The 14337-nt window shown below is 38.4% G+C and overlaps 2 protein-coding genes across 4 annotated transcripts in view; one reads left to right on the forward strand and one right to left on the reverse strand.

Annotated features, from left to right (window-relative positions):
- The window catches only part of gabra5 (gamma-aminobutyric acid type A receptor subunit alpha5), a 59895-nt gene that overhangs the window by 11628 nt on the left and 33930 nt on the right, over positions 1-14337 (reverse strand). For both annotated transcript variants that reach the window (XM_087257627.1, XM_087257626.1), the window contains exons 8-9: positions 8922-9065; positions 3478-3630 (exon numbers count right to left, since the gene is read on the reverse strand). In XM_087257627.1, coding sequence (XP_087113753.1) covers positions 3478-3630; positions 8922-9065 — 297 coding nt within the window. The remainder of the gene's footprint in view (positions 1-3477; positions 3631-8921; positions 9066-14337) is intronic.
- The window catches only part of gabrb3 (gamma-aminobutyric acid type A receptor subunit beta3), a 138855-nt gene continuing 128731 nt past the window's right edge, over positions 4214-14337 (forward strand). Inside the window, exon 1 of one of the 2 annotated variants that reach the window (XM_087257617.1) lies at positions 4214-4916. In XM_087257617.1, coding sequence (XP_087113743.1) covers positions 4783-4916 — 134 coding nt within the window. In that variant the 5' untranslated portion in view covers positions 4214-4782. The remainder of the gene's footprint in view (positions 4917-14337) is intronic. The other variant, XM_087257619.1, reaches the window with a different exon arrangement.

The following is a 14337-nucleotide window of genomic DNA, read 5'->3' on the forward strand; positions in this document are numbered from 1 at the left end:
GTTGTGTCATCCAGGTGGATGCTGCACACTGGTGGTGGATGACAAGATTCCCCCCTAAACATGTGTAAAGCTATGTGAATGTAAGGAATTATTATTATTGGTGTCACGGTGGTGCAGTGGGTAGCATGATCGCCTCACAGCAAGAAGGTCACTGGTTCAAGTCCTGGCTGGGTCAGTTGTCATTTCTCTGTGGGGACTGCAGGTTTGCCCAGTGTTCGTGTGGGTTTCCTCTGGGTGCTCCAGTTTCCCCCACAGTCCAAAGACATTCGCTAAGGGTTAACTGAATAAGCCTAATTGGTTGTAGTGTATGTCTGTGCATGCAAGAGTGTAGGTTGCAGCTGGAAGGGCATGTGTAATACATAAGCTGGATAAGTTGGCAGTTAATTCTGCTGTGGCCACCCCTGATTAATAAAAGTACTAAGCCAGAAAATTAATGAATTATTATTATTATTATTAAAAAATTCTTTAAATGTGGAAGAGCTACAATTTCTTCATGCAAAACAAACAGGCATACACTGCTTTTCAAATAAAAAGATTTGTGTGCTGAATATGATCACAGTCATCCATCAAAACATGTTCTGCAGAAGCAGAGTCATTTTGTGAATGCAACCACACCAGTAAGCCGGGAAATTCTGTCTTTCATCCAACATAATTCTTTTAATATTTCAAATCCTGCGCATGAATAAAATATCGGTTCATGAATCATAAGCTCATCTTAACAACAAAACAAACCAAACCAGCAGGGAATACTGACATTAAGATCATTTCATTCCCAGGAACGCTGCTTTTTCTCTCAAAGAAAAATAAAGTGTGCAAAAGGTAGTTTGGAACGGTCACTGTGTGCACACTGTGCCGTTTTAATATCTAACATCCCCTAGAGTGACAGTATCATTAATAATTCTTTATGCAAAGTTCTGGTAAAGGCGCGGAGGTGTTCTGTCCCTGTCAGAAGGAGATGTGCAGATAAAGTCGCCCCAGGCATTGGACACAGACACCTTTAGACATAAATAGGTATGGTACTACAATCCCTCAGGCATTCAGCTCTGGGAATTCGCAGCCTGTGGCAATGCAAATAAAAAAAAAAGATTTAAAACAGCACATGTGCATATCAGTGAGCTTTGAGCCTCCGTTCGTGGATATTTGTATGTCTATGAGTGTGTGTGTGTGTGTGTGAGTGAGAGAGTGTTTTGATGAATTCTTTGTTGGCCAGTCATAGAGATGTTGTTTGCGTGGGCAAATATTCCTTGTGGAGCGTCTGCTCGCTTTGCTGATTATTGCCAAGATAAAATGCAAGACCTCGGAATTGAATGAGAACAGTGGTGTGAATTCAGAAACAGTCATCCGAGTGGATTAGTTCTTGATTCCCTCTGATTGCATCAGTCGATTCCGATTTCCATTTTGATGAGAATTATTGATGCATTAAGCAAAACATTAACTGATGGCCGAAGCGAGCAATAGATATGAATATATAGTTGCTTGGTGACTGTAATGAAATATTTTTGTTCCCATTTTAAATGATGTCCTGCATACTTTTAGATAAAGGAGATTAAATATCTATGCTAGGCACTCACCATTATAAGACAGTAATATTAGTGTAGATTTAGGTCGTGACATCAGGTGACCAAAACTCAATGTCTAGCCAGCGGCTAATGACATTAATTTGACATCCCATGACGATGTCAAATGACGTTGATATTTGGTTGATTTTAGGTTGTGTTGGAAAATGACCAAAATCCAACGTAGAGCCAACATCTTAAACCAACGTCATATTGACATAAAATACTGACATTTATTTGTAAGGTATAGCAACCAAAATCCAACGTCTAAAACAGAGGTTCTCAAACATTTTTCATCAAGTACCACCTCAGAAAAAAGTTGTCTTTGCAAGTACCACCATAATGAGCAGTACTAAAATACAGTATTAGGTCCAGAAAAGCAGCTAAAGCTCTGTACAGCTTGAAAACAAGGCATATTAGCTCCTAATATTAAGAACATTTAATTATAATGTGCTTTTAAAAGTAAGAATGGTAGGTTACTGTTCTTAAAAAATAAAAAATAAAAAACTCCTGGTTTATCAGCACCTGGAAATGTTGCCTGGACCTCTTAAATATAGGCTTTATGTCATCATATTCACATAAAAATAATTTTTGATAATTCATTTAAATATATGTAGCATGTATGACATATTTGATTCATCCGCGTACCACTAGAAGGAAGGCCACGTACCACTAGTGGTACATGTACCACAGTTTGAGAACCACTGGTCTAAAAGATGCTATAGTATTAATGTCCACACAACGTCAAGCTGTAACATCATTAGACGCTGATATTTGGTTGATATTAGGTTGGATGTCGGCCTGACGTTGGGTTCTGACGTTAACCCGATTTTCATTTCCAAACAAAATGCAACATCCACCGACCTTTTGGTACATCAATCTGACATCATGTTGACGTCCTGTGCCTGCTGGGTTCTTTAAGACATTGTAAGATGTCATCATTAGAATCACCATTACAATTATCTTCAAGGCAAACTTAACTTTGTCTAGAAGATCTATATTATCTGGAAAAAGCTAACAAGCATGGATTTATACAGAATGCATGTGAAGGTTTATTTTTTTGTATGTATTTTTGTTTTGGTTTGTGTTTTTGTATGTTTTGTGAGTTGTAGGTTGGAGGTTGCCCTTATTTAAACACAGTGAGAGAGTTTGTCGGACTGCTGTTCATTCATTGTTTGGGCAATTGGCCAGAGATACGCTCCAATTTGGGCTTTATGTTTTGTTTTGCACCTTTACATTAGCACTGACAACACTTACCGCATGCATTCACTTGCTGTTCACACTGATTAAACATACTGATACGGATCTTTTGGTTATGTTATTTTCAATTTTGTTAAAATTAATTTTATGTTTGGCTTTATTTCATCATGTTATCTGCCTACATCTTAGAGAACATTGTAGTTACAGTAACAACCAGTAGGGGCAAATGACACCATGCAATTTGGTACGGTATTGTTTGCACTATACAAAACTAAAAGGGTTAAAAAAAAGTGTTGGTCTTTGAAATAAATCTGAAATAAAATGTAAATATCAGATTAAAAAATCTATTAAAAGGAAATACTGCCTTACCAACCAATTAGCATTAGTATATACTTAGATAACTAAAATAATTGAAATTGACAAAAAGCTGAAATTAATCAAATATAAATTACATAAAACATTAAAATTACCTTGCTAAATGAAATGAGCTGCTGTCATTTAATTTTCTGTGTTTTATGCTTTTATGCTAAAGAAAGAAAGAAAGAAAAAAAAGAAAAAAGAATATTCAAATGTTTGTGCTTTATAAAATGAATATAAAATAACTTGTAGTAGTAAGATGCATAATATTTAAGGTATAATATATAAAAAAAACTTTTCATTTTGTATAAAGCCTGAATTACCACAAACAATAAATAAATAAAGTGCAGAAGGAAGTACTGACCAAACACAGTTCTGGCTGGGACGGATTCACGGTTGAGCCAGAATGAGACTTGGGACAGAATGACAGTCATGAAGCACGGCATGTAGGTCTGAATCACAAAGTAACCAATCTTCCTCTTCAGGTAGAAGTGGGCCATCATTACAGTGTATTGACCTGTAGGGGGAACAATGAAACAGAAAAAGTAGAATGAAATGAGTGAACGGGCGAGAATAACAGTGATGAAAAGAAGAAACAAAGGGACTAAGAGAGAGATGGATAACGTGTGATTAAACTCTTGGGGGGATAAGTGCAAACCAGCTGAGAGGTTTAAAGAGAAAATGAGAAAAAGAGAGAGAGAGAGATATGAAGTGAGACACAAGTCAAAGGAAGACAGATGCATAATCAAAAAGAAATCTGGAAGTTATTCAATTATGGAATTTCCCAAAAAGCTGTCATAATTTTTCCTTTAGAAGCATTTTGATGTTCTGGTTGGTCGTCTCATTAGCACCATGTAGTGGACAGTAACTGTAATGTCTGACCACAAAGATTATTTAATTGTGTTAAGTGACGAACAACTTTAAAGGGGGGGGGGGGGGGGTGTCGCCTGCAATAGATCCACAGTGTGGAACATATCGAATCATCTAAATAAGAGCAACATTTAATCTCTGTTTAAGAGTTGTCACCCTGTGCACTGGAACATGGTGAGGTAAATCATTAACTGCAATAGAAAAGAGAATACAGAGTGAATAAAAAAAACATTATACATCCTGTTAACCAAGCGAAGATTGAATTTGAAGCTTTTAAAAAAATCCTTTTGAGCCACACAGTCTGATAAACTATAGAAAATCCACTGATGACTGCTGCTTTCTCCTGGCAAAATCGGATTTTTGTGTCCCACTAATCCCTTGTCACAATCTGCATCCTGCAGGCTTCTCTCTCTCTCTCTGTCTCTCTCTCACACACACACACACACTCGTCTGTCTCTCTCTCTTTCAATAGTTCCATCCATTCTGTCAGGCCAGGCCTCTACATTTGGGATATACTCTTTCTCTGCTTGCATAAAGAGGCAACCAAAAAAGGGGGGCAAACAGCACCAAATCTAGTCTGGATCAGAGGAGACGGATCAAGTGGATCAGATGAAGATGATGACAAGCTGTTGAGCCTTGGAAGTCAAGGAAAAGTTTGAACATTGTGAGGGCCCTGGGGGCAAAGATGTCCTCGTCACGAGGGGCTCGACGCATCCCCTTCATCTCGCACTGCCCTTTATTTCAATGACCGGGAAGAAAGCACATCTGGCAGTGCCCCATTTCAAATATTCCGCCTTGGATGCGCCTTGCCGGGTGGGACTCTTTGAGAGCTGAAAACATGCGACTGTGGTGGATTTTACTGCTAAGCTTTTGGAGTGTTTATGGAGAACTCCCATTCATAGCAGAAAACAACGCTGCCATGCTGGTCAACTGGTGAGTGCTTTGCTTTCCTAGAAAATAACACAGTTGACAGGAACGGATGAACACACCAACAGTAAAGCAGGTCAGATTCTGAATCAGTCTGAAAGAGTTGCAGGTGCTATTTTCTGGATGTGAGTTCTTATTAATAAAAGGTGACAGGTTATCTGGATGTCTTTACGGTGTGGGACAAGTGATTGAGTGTTGACATTTCCACCAAAAATAATTTCAGGTTAGCAGGCTTTCCTCCCCCTTCCTTTGCTCTTTCTTCTCCGTCAGGTGTTCTAAGTTGAGCTAATGACCCTGTGTTGATATGAAGTCCAGGTGGAGCTATTTTTGACTTTGTAAAGAGGTTTGCTCTTCAGATTAGCAGCAGTAATGACCAGTTGACCTTTGTCCTGCAAGTCAGCCAAGGCAAAATGTCAGAAGAGGCAAGGATCTCCCACAAAGCAAGTTGGTAACTTGTTTCTAAAAGTGCTTCTTTCCACTTGATGACAGCCAGCGAACTTGGATGGGTTAATCAATGGCTGTTAAAAGCAAAATAGACTCAGCAGGGCTGAAAACATGATGCGGTCAGTGAAGTTGATAGCATCTGCCTAGCTCATGATCGTGTCTTATTGAATATGACCGTATGCCAGCTCAGCACGGTTATCCATATATGTACATCCATAAAAGCGGAACAAGGGGAAGCCCCCAACCCCCACACATAATGATTACAAGGCTAGAGGCAGCAATGATATGAGTGTAATACCAGTCCTCTTTACATAACCGAATTAGGCAGATGCTGTCTAGGCCCCCATTCTCCCCCTCGTAGAGCTCCCATGTGTCTCTTGCCGGCTTGAGCCAATGGCGTCTGAGCGACGTCACATGGTAAAAGCACAACTGATGGGGAGGCACAAGGATTAACCCTCCAGACCCAATGGCTCAGGATAAGTGTTGTTTATTCCCCCTCCCTCTCATCCTCATCTCTTCCTGTACTCTCGCTGGTCCTAGAGACAGCTGGCCGTGAGTGGGAGGTGTACTGAAATCCTCATCACTCATGCGTCATCCAGCTTGATTTGAAAAGGCTATAATCATTCAAGGAATATCATTTTATTTAAGTGAGACGATGTCAAAACTAAAATGCTGCGATTGAACATATTATTTCTGAAAATAATGCATGTGACACAACAGGTTAGAAGATAGGCAGAGCTGTGATGTGTATTTGACTTATGTGTAAATAAAATGTTACTGGACAGCACCTTTGTAAAGAGCTACGATGTAATTCATGGTTGATTTGAATCTGAAATTGAATGACAGTGTGCTAAATACACTCACCTGCTTAAAGTTACACCTGTTTAACTGGTTGTTAAAGCAAATACCTAATCAGTCAGTCATATGGCAGCAAATGTATTTAAGCCTGTAAGAAGATCTGCTGAAGTTCAAACTGACAGGCAGCATGAGAAAGAAGCATCTCAGAAAAGCGTTAAATAATACAAAGCATGTCAAACCTTGAAACAGATGAGCTACAGCAGCAGAAAAACAAAAAAGTGCCCCTCCTGTCACCTAAAAACTTGAAAATTAGGCTACAATGCACATAGGCTCATGACTGGACAAAAAGATTGAATGGCCTGATTAGAGTTCAGATGGTAGGGCCAGAATAAAATAATAGATCTATTTGTCTCCTTGGATTGTATGCGGAAGAGCCTACTGTACCCTAGTATAGTTGCTAACCATATCAATCAATTTTTGATCACAGTGTGCCTATCATGTGATAGCTACTTCCAGCATGATGGTTTCATAAATATGTGAGTTCTTCAGCATGAAAACATAACAATGAGTTCAGTGTACTCGAATGGCTTCAGCAACGAGATTAAGGCAGATCTGATGACAAACCTAGGTACTACACATACAGTACAACCAAGGTGTACCATTAAATGGGTAACACTACTTGAATAGGTCATCCATAAGACATCATGACATAACACATCATTCACTGTTGTTCACTCATGTCATTTTAACTGTAAAGATGACATTGTTTGAGGTCTTTGCTATGATACATTATAACTTGTCTTTGTCTTTGTCATGTCAACATTACCAAGACAACATAACTCGTCATAAACATGATCAATCGGCCTTCTGTTAAAGAAAACTTGATAGAAAATATTTATGGCACTGTTATAAAAATATTTGACGGAGTATTGAGACTTAGGCCCAATCCCAATTCTACCCCTTAGCCCTTACCCCTACCTCTCGTTTTGCGCGCACTTGCCAAGGGGTAGGGGTGTCCCAATTCTCTTTAGTTTGGCGTAGGGCTAAGGGGAAGGGGTGAATAGCTATTTGAACGCAGATTTTTTCAGGACCACACTTGAAACCAAGGGGTAAGAAAATTTCCCAGAATACACCTGCCACAAAGGCAGTATTGCTGAACCCGGAAGTAAGGAGATCCACAAATGAGGATTTTTCATCAAACAAACACGTTTTAATATATTCATAACCGCATTGCGATCTATAATCCCTATTAATAACTCCTGTACAGCAGTCCCACAACATTCTGACACTTGAATACCCTGTCAGTAATGTCTAGTGGCTGTCAATGGGCTTTTTACAGTGTCTGCTATAATGTTAATGTTGTTTTTGGTGTGTTTACATTGATGAATATGGCCACTGTGTAAATGCACAGTAAAGTTACGATCTCATTGGCACATTAGATCGTTATGATAACATAATATATGCCTTCAGTGATTTCCTGAAGACAAATACCAAAAAATAACACAACTGGAATCACTACAGCAGTCGCTTTGTCTGATCTCACATGAAGCAGGAGATCGCGAGGACTATGATGACGTGTGCAGGTGCTGTAGTGCTATCCCAAATCTTAGGGGTAAATTTTGAAGCCCTCCCCTTCACCCTCGGTTGTAAGTGCCAAGGGAAAGGGGAAGGGGTAGGGGTACAAAAATAGAATTCGGATTGGGCCTTAATGACATTTTTATGACCAATTCAATTTGTACCCCTGTAGTTAAAATCAAGAAAATTTGAATGACGCTGTAATAAAGTATTTGTAACTCAAATAACCACTCGTTACATCTAAGGTATGCTCAAGAGCATCTCTGAATGCACAACACGTCCAACCTTGAAGCAGATGGGCTACAGCAACAGAATACCACAATGGGTGCCACTCCTGTCAGCTAGTAACAGGAAATTGAGGCTACAATTTACACAGACTCACCAAAATTTAATAATAAGATTGGAAAATCGTTGGCGGGTCTAATGAGTCTCAAATTTTGCTGCAACATTTAGAGGGTAGGGTCAGGAAAGCATGGATCCATCCTGCTTTGTAGCAACGGTTCAGGCTGCTGGTGGTGGTGTAATCGTGTGGGGGACATTTTCTTGACACACTTTGGGCTCATTCATTAGTACCAAGTGTGGATCGTGTCAATGCCACAGCCTACCTAAGTACTGTTGCTGACCATGTCAAAAAAAATATGGTCCAACCCGGTACTAGTGAGGTGTACCTAATAAAGTGGCCGACGAGTGTTTAATGGCCTCTTAACAACCATGTTTATAACCGAATTATGAATAGTTATGTTGTCTTGTTAATGCCAAGTTGTCATGACAAAGACAGACAGGTTTTGATGTATTGGTTTGTGGAGTTGTCATTACAAAGACATCCCAAACAATGTCATCTTTGCATTTAAAATCGCACAACAGAGCAAATAGCACTTTATAAAAGTTGTCAAACGCATGCATAACATTTCCTTTATGATTATAAAGGTGTCATGACAGTCATATGAGCACCTCCTTCAAGTGAAAGATTACCATTAAAGGGCTGGTAAGTGTTCAGTACAGTATGCATAACATGAGCTGCAGCTCCATGTCCAGTAGAATTATTTTTATAGGCACCGCTGTCCATGTTTTTATTTCAGGCAGATACTGCAAAACGGTTTGGACCTGGTCCTAACTATAAAGCTGATTCACCAGTTAACTGACTGACTGACACACACTGCAATGAATGGGATTGGATCAGACAAAGTGATTTACCTCTACTTGTGCTGATGTCTTCCGTACCAGCTGTGTGGCCAATTAGATGGTATTGATTGAGACGTGACCCTTCCTCTGCCACTACCACAGACTTGCCAGGGCCTTTTGTCCATTTATACACCACCTCCGAGATAGGATAGGCATCTGGAAAAAAAAATACAGATGTTTATCAATCAACAAGTTAGTATGTGCAGTCATAATTGCGTATTAACCCGACACAGCAAGTGATTGGAACATTAGTTCAAATCAAAGGTAATCTCTTTAGTTCCATCTTTAAGTAAGTTTGCATAAAAGTTGCTCACTCTTGATTATACAGTCACCGTCAGCTGATTGCATTGTGATTTGCATGCAGGCAGGTTTAATTTCTCAGATTAAGCAGGTACACTGTCTTCAGCTGTCAATCATAAGGAAACGTCTGCTTGCTTTATCAACAGGGAGCATGACTGTCTGACTCTGCCAAGTGTAGAGCTGGGGTAATAAATTTAATCATCTGCACCTGTGTTGACTAATAGGATTAGACCATGGGGTTAAAAAAGATCACAGGCGTCTGCATCTCTGTTGAAGACTACAGGATGGGATGTTTCATACAGTACGAACAAATCTTTCAGGTCATACATTCTAGTATATTGTTTGTCCTTTAATATAAATATTGTGCTATAAAATATTAATTAATTTATAGTGTTTTTATTTTCTAAGTATGTCTATTAGGTGTACAGAACAAATCCGACACAATGTGAAACTATTTTCAGCAGATGATTGTTTCTCATAAAATCGCTACAGCTTTACAGTGAGTTTCTTATCACTCTATTTTTTTTTCACTTTCGCCCCCTCCTTCCATTGTGACATTCAATCTTGAAGCAAAACATTAATCCTACCACTCTCTTGCCGGATGTCTCCATCACAATTAAGATTGACTTACACCATCTAGACTGAGGGATTATTCTGCCAACCGTCTACACACACACAGGCACACAGACATATGTAACCTTAGAAACCCTCAACCAATTCCTGCAAATGAATTTACAGTCACAGTTCTCCAGACCAGGAAAATCAAACCCTGTATTGACCTCGCTACAAATCTTCAGGCTAAATTATGACTTACAGACACCCATAAACAGATGCTCCTATAAATCATTAAAACTATTTTTGGGAAGCACTCATCAGTTCAGTTTTGGTAAAATCTATCATTATATGGTTGTGCTTTTACTTTCAAAAATGGTGTCAAATTTACATGGATGGTCACAGAAAAAAATGATTTTAGCATGTTCAAATGATTTAATGTGTAAGGTAAGCCTATTTAACCAAGTAGCTTCTGGACCATACAATAGACTCTGCTCAGAATGGACCGTCCACTTGAGGACAAGTCCACACATTGCCTGTTAAGACTCTGCAGAGCACCTGCCAAATGAGATTGTAAAGCTAATACTGAAGACTTTGACATGGAGCATGTTTAGGCAGTGAGTTCAAAAGTCCTATGATTTTACTATTCTAAATATATAATAAATGTGATAGTATTTATTACTGTGTATTTATTACCACTCTTTTTATGTAAAAATAAAAGTTACGAAAGAAGGGTTTTGCAGAGAGGCCATAGAGCAGTCATTTTCAAAGTGGGGGTTGGGACCCCTTGGGAGGGCACATGAGGAAGATGGGTGGGTTGCTTGCTGACTTCCAAAAATCAAACAGATTTATTAAACTATTACAATTACTATAGTTTATCTACAGTAGTAAATAGTTACATAAAAACGGTCACACTTTATTTTGATGGTTCATTTGTTGAATTTAAGTTACATTGCATCTACATGCCAACTAATTCTCATTAGATTATTAGTAGACTTTTAGGTTGGGGTTAGGGCTAGTCTAAGTTGACATGTACTTGCAAAGTTTCTTATAGTCAGTTAAATGTCTGTTGAAGGAGCAGTATCAACATATTAGGCAGACAGTCTACTAATACTCAAATGTTACTAAAAAATAAAAAATAAGCAAGATGTAAATAAAAAGTGATCAGCCTCTGATTTTTAATTTTTTTTTTACATTGGAATGGTGACCTCTAATAATTGTGTCAGTTGCAACAGATTGATTTTACATGATGTTGTATTTGTCAATACATTGATGTTAAACGTTCAACAAGTTTTCAACACATTTTTGGCACTCTCATCTATTAAAAATAAACACAGGTCACAACTAATCTTGAAGGATGATCTCTGAATGGTGGACTCTAAAATTGAAATGGGCTTGCTGTTCTCCAAATGTGCTAACCAACTCATTAGGTGAGGTTAATGTTAAAATTAAACGAATAAAAAAATATATACAATTAAAAATACTATGCTTATGTTAGACTGTAGCATTATTTTGTGTTGTCAAGATGCTCCTGCTCCTGTTTACCGACAGCTAGTTCTCTGCAACTCTCACATGGTTGCCTACTGAAGCTAAGCAGGGCTGGGCCTGGTCAGTACCTTGATGGCAGACCACATGGGAAAGCTAAGTTGCTGCTGGAAGTGGTCTCAGTAAGACCAACAGGGTGTGCTCACCCTGTGACCTGTGTGGGTCCTAAAGCCCCATTATATTGATAGGGATTTTATACTGCTTAAAGAGTGGCGACTTTTTAAATGAGATGTAAAACTGAGGTCCCGACTTTCTGTGGTTGTTAAAAATCCCAGGATTTCCTTCGAAAAGCAGTAGGGGTTTCACCCCGGCATCCTGGCCAAATTTGTCCAATGGCCAGTGTCCATCGTGGCCTCCTAACCATCCCCATAGAATTGGCTTTGTTTTCTCCTCTCCACCAATCAGTGTGGTGTGCGGTATGGTGCAATATGGCTGCCGTCGCGTCATCCAGGTGGATGTTGCACACTGGTGGTGGATGAAGAGATTCCCCCCAAAGTAGAAAACACTTTGAGTGGTCAGAATAGCGCTATACAATTTTAAGAAATAATTATTATTATTATTGTTTATAGCCTATGGTTGTGTGTGCACCGACACATGCATTTAAACGCCACTGAATATAAGGGAGGTCACGAGTCCCTGCCATTTTTATTTTCAGGGTTGTGGGTTGAAAGGTTTGTGAACTATAGAGGAACCATTTTTGCCTTCCCACTTTAGTAGTACTAAAAAAAACATTTATTTGTCATGGTGAAGAACATCACCTAATGAAGATTTTCTACTTTAACTATCCTTTTTTTTATACAATTTATTTACTTGCGCATAGTGTTTTAATAAAAAGAATTGACCTGGTATAGATCTGTAATTGGGATTATTATGACAAATTTGATGTATTCACACAAAGCTTTTTAAAAATGGAAAAAGAAAAAAACTTTCTGTTTTCAGTACATAGTTGTAGTTTTCTTTTTCTTTTTAACAAAATATATCAAAAAGATCAGTTCTCCTAAGGATGGTGTTTGAAGCTCAGTGCAAGTTCAGGTGACGAGAGACTACAACCAAAGAAGCTAATGAGTGTCAAGACAGTACTGGAGCTAATTATGGGTGGTGATTGTAAGTGTACCTAATTGGATTGAATTTAGTGGACATCAGCTGATCCTGATAAGCTCTGAACTAGTTAAAATGGAAAACTTGTCATGTATAGAATAGATTGAATTAGGATGGAGAGCAGAGTTTTGGATACTGATATTATGATGGTAGAATAACAAAACAATGGCCAAAAGGTGAATGAGAAAGAAAAGGTATTTTTGTAATGTTATTTAATCCTCAGCACACTTTGAGAGATGTTGTATGTGCATGCATATTTTTTATTTAACATACTTTTAGACTTTAGGAAACCACATAAGGGAAATGATGTGACAAGGTCTAGCTATTGCCGATTTCAAAATTATTTTTAGCCCTGAGTTTTGCTCACCAACAGATTTTTGCAGAAAGCCCAAAATCGGGACAAATTGATGCAATCACACAGTATAAATTATCAAAAACACGATCAGAGAGAATCGTCGACATGTTCTGATGCCTGTAAAATATTGCTCATTTTAAATATCGGGACTTGTCAGAAATTCAAAATCATGCTGTAAGGAATTCTGAGTGAGTTCTATCTGAAATACTAATTGGCGAAAACCAACAGCTAATGAGAGAGCAAAAAGGAGGACAGTGTGGAGTTCGCACAGGAGTTATAGACCACAATATCAGAATAGATATGCTTTACAATAAAGTTAAGCAGAAGCAAAGAAATATTAGCTTGATTAGCCGCAGTAGTACGCTGCAAAACCATTTACTGACCTCCAACTATTTTATCTCTCTTTGCACAATGCAAAATCTTTGTTCTCTTGTTTCTTTTTGATCTAAATCAGCATTCAGCGCACAAACCATTTGAATGGCAGATTATTTAAAATATATATTGCAGGGTACCATTTCCATGATTTTGTTTTGTAGTCCTGCAGTGATTATCCTCACTGATACATCATGCAGTATGAACACGGCAGCCACTGAATGCTAGATAGTAGATTTGTAGATAGTAATTTGATTATGACAATCATGCAGTGTGAACTCAACATAACAGAGGACAAAAATATTTCTCATAGGTCAGGGGTTGAGACTGGAGAAAGCCAATGTAACTCTTCATTATGACTGGGTCACCACAGCCCACAGTGGGAATATCCTCTAGAGTCATATTTTTACTCACACATGGCTGAAACACTTTTCAGTGAAATTAAATTGTTCAGTGTGAATTGACCTGACAGTATGTGTGTGTACAGGTTTAAAAGGCCAAAACATGTCAAAAATCCACAAAGCAGTGAACATGTGATAAGATCATTATTATAGTGAAACCGACTCATATTGTATGTGTCTGTGTGTGTGTGCTATTTTATGGGTATTTGTGGTCTTGAATGTTTCTTATTTCATATTATATATCAGATGCCAGGTTTTAATTTTGTTTTGTGCGTCTAATTTGCAACATTCAACAGGCTCACATTATAAGAGAGGCAGGAAATAGGATCACTTCTAATACTTATTTTGAGTTTTAAGAAGTATTTAATTATTTTACACAGAGAAAATGTTATAGTCTTCAACACACAGTTTGTTAATTGAAAATCAACGGATGCCTGCCTTTGTCATGCTATTGCTGATATGTAGATGTTTTTAAATTGATTGATAATTGACTGAAAAATATTTGCAGCCAATGTGTAGCAGAAGCCAGCTAGTGAAGTGCTCTAGGTCGAGCAACCGACTACCATGCGCAAGGTCAATGGTTAGATCCCAGCTTGGAGTAGGTTGGGTGGTGTTGGACTGGTGGGGTTATATTGGTGCTGTAATCGGATGTAAATGAGGTTTAGGGGAGTGAATTAAACTTTATTCCAATGTGGAATAGCTACTTGTGGTTTAGGGTTGCCAGAAATGATTTAAAATTAATTGATATTGCCCTGGCAGAAAATGGCTTTTGAATAGGTTTGTTTTTAAATGTAGTGAAGATAAG

The sequence above is a fragment of the Danio rerio genome, chromosome 6, assembly GCF_052040795.2.
Source record: "Danio rerio strain M-AB ecotype USA chromosome 6, GRCz13ab, whole genome shotgun sequence".
Taxonomy (NCBI): domain Eukaryota; kingdom Metazoa; phylum Chordata; class Actinopteri; order Cypriniformes; family Danionidae; genus Danio; species Danio rerio.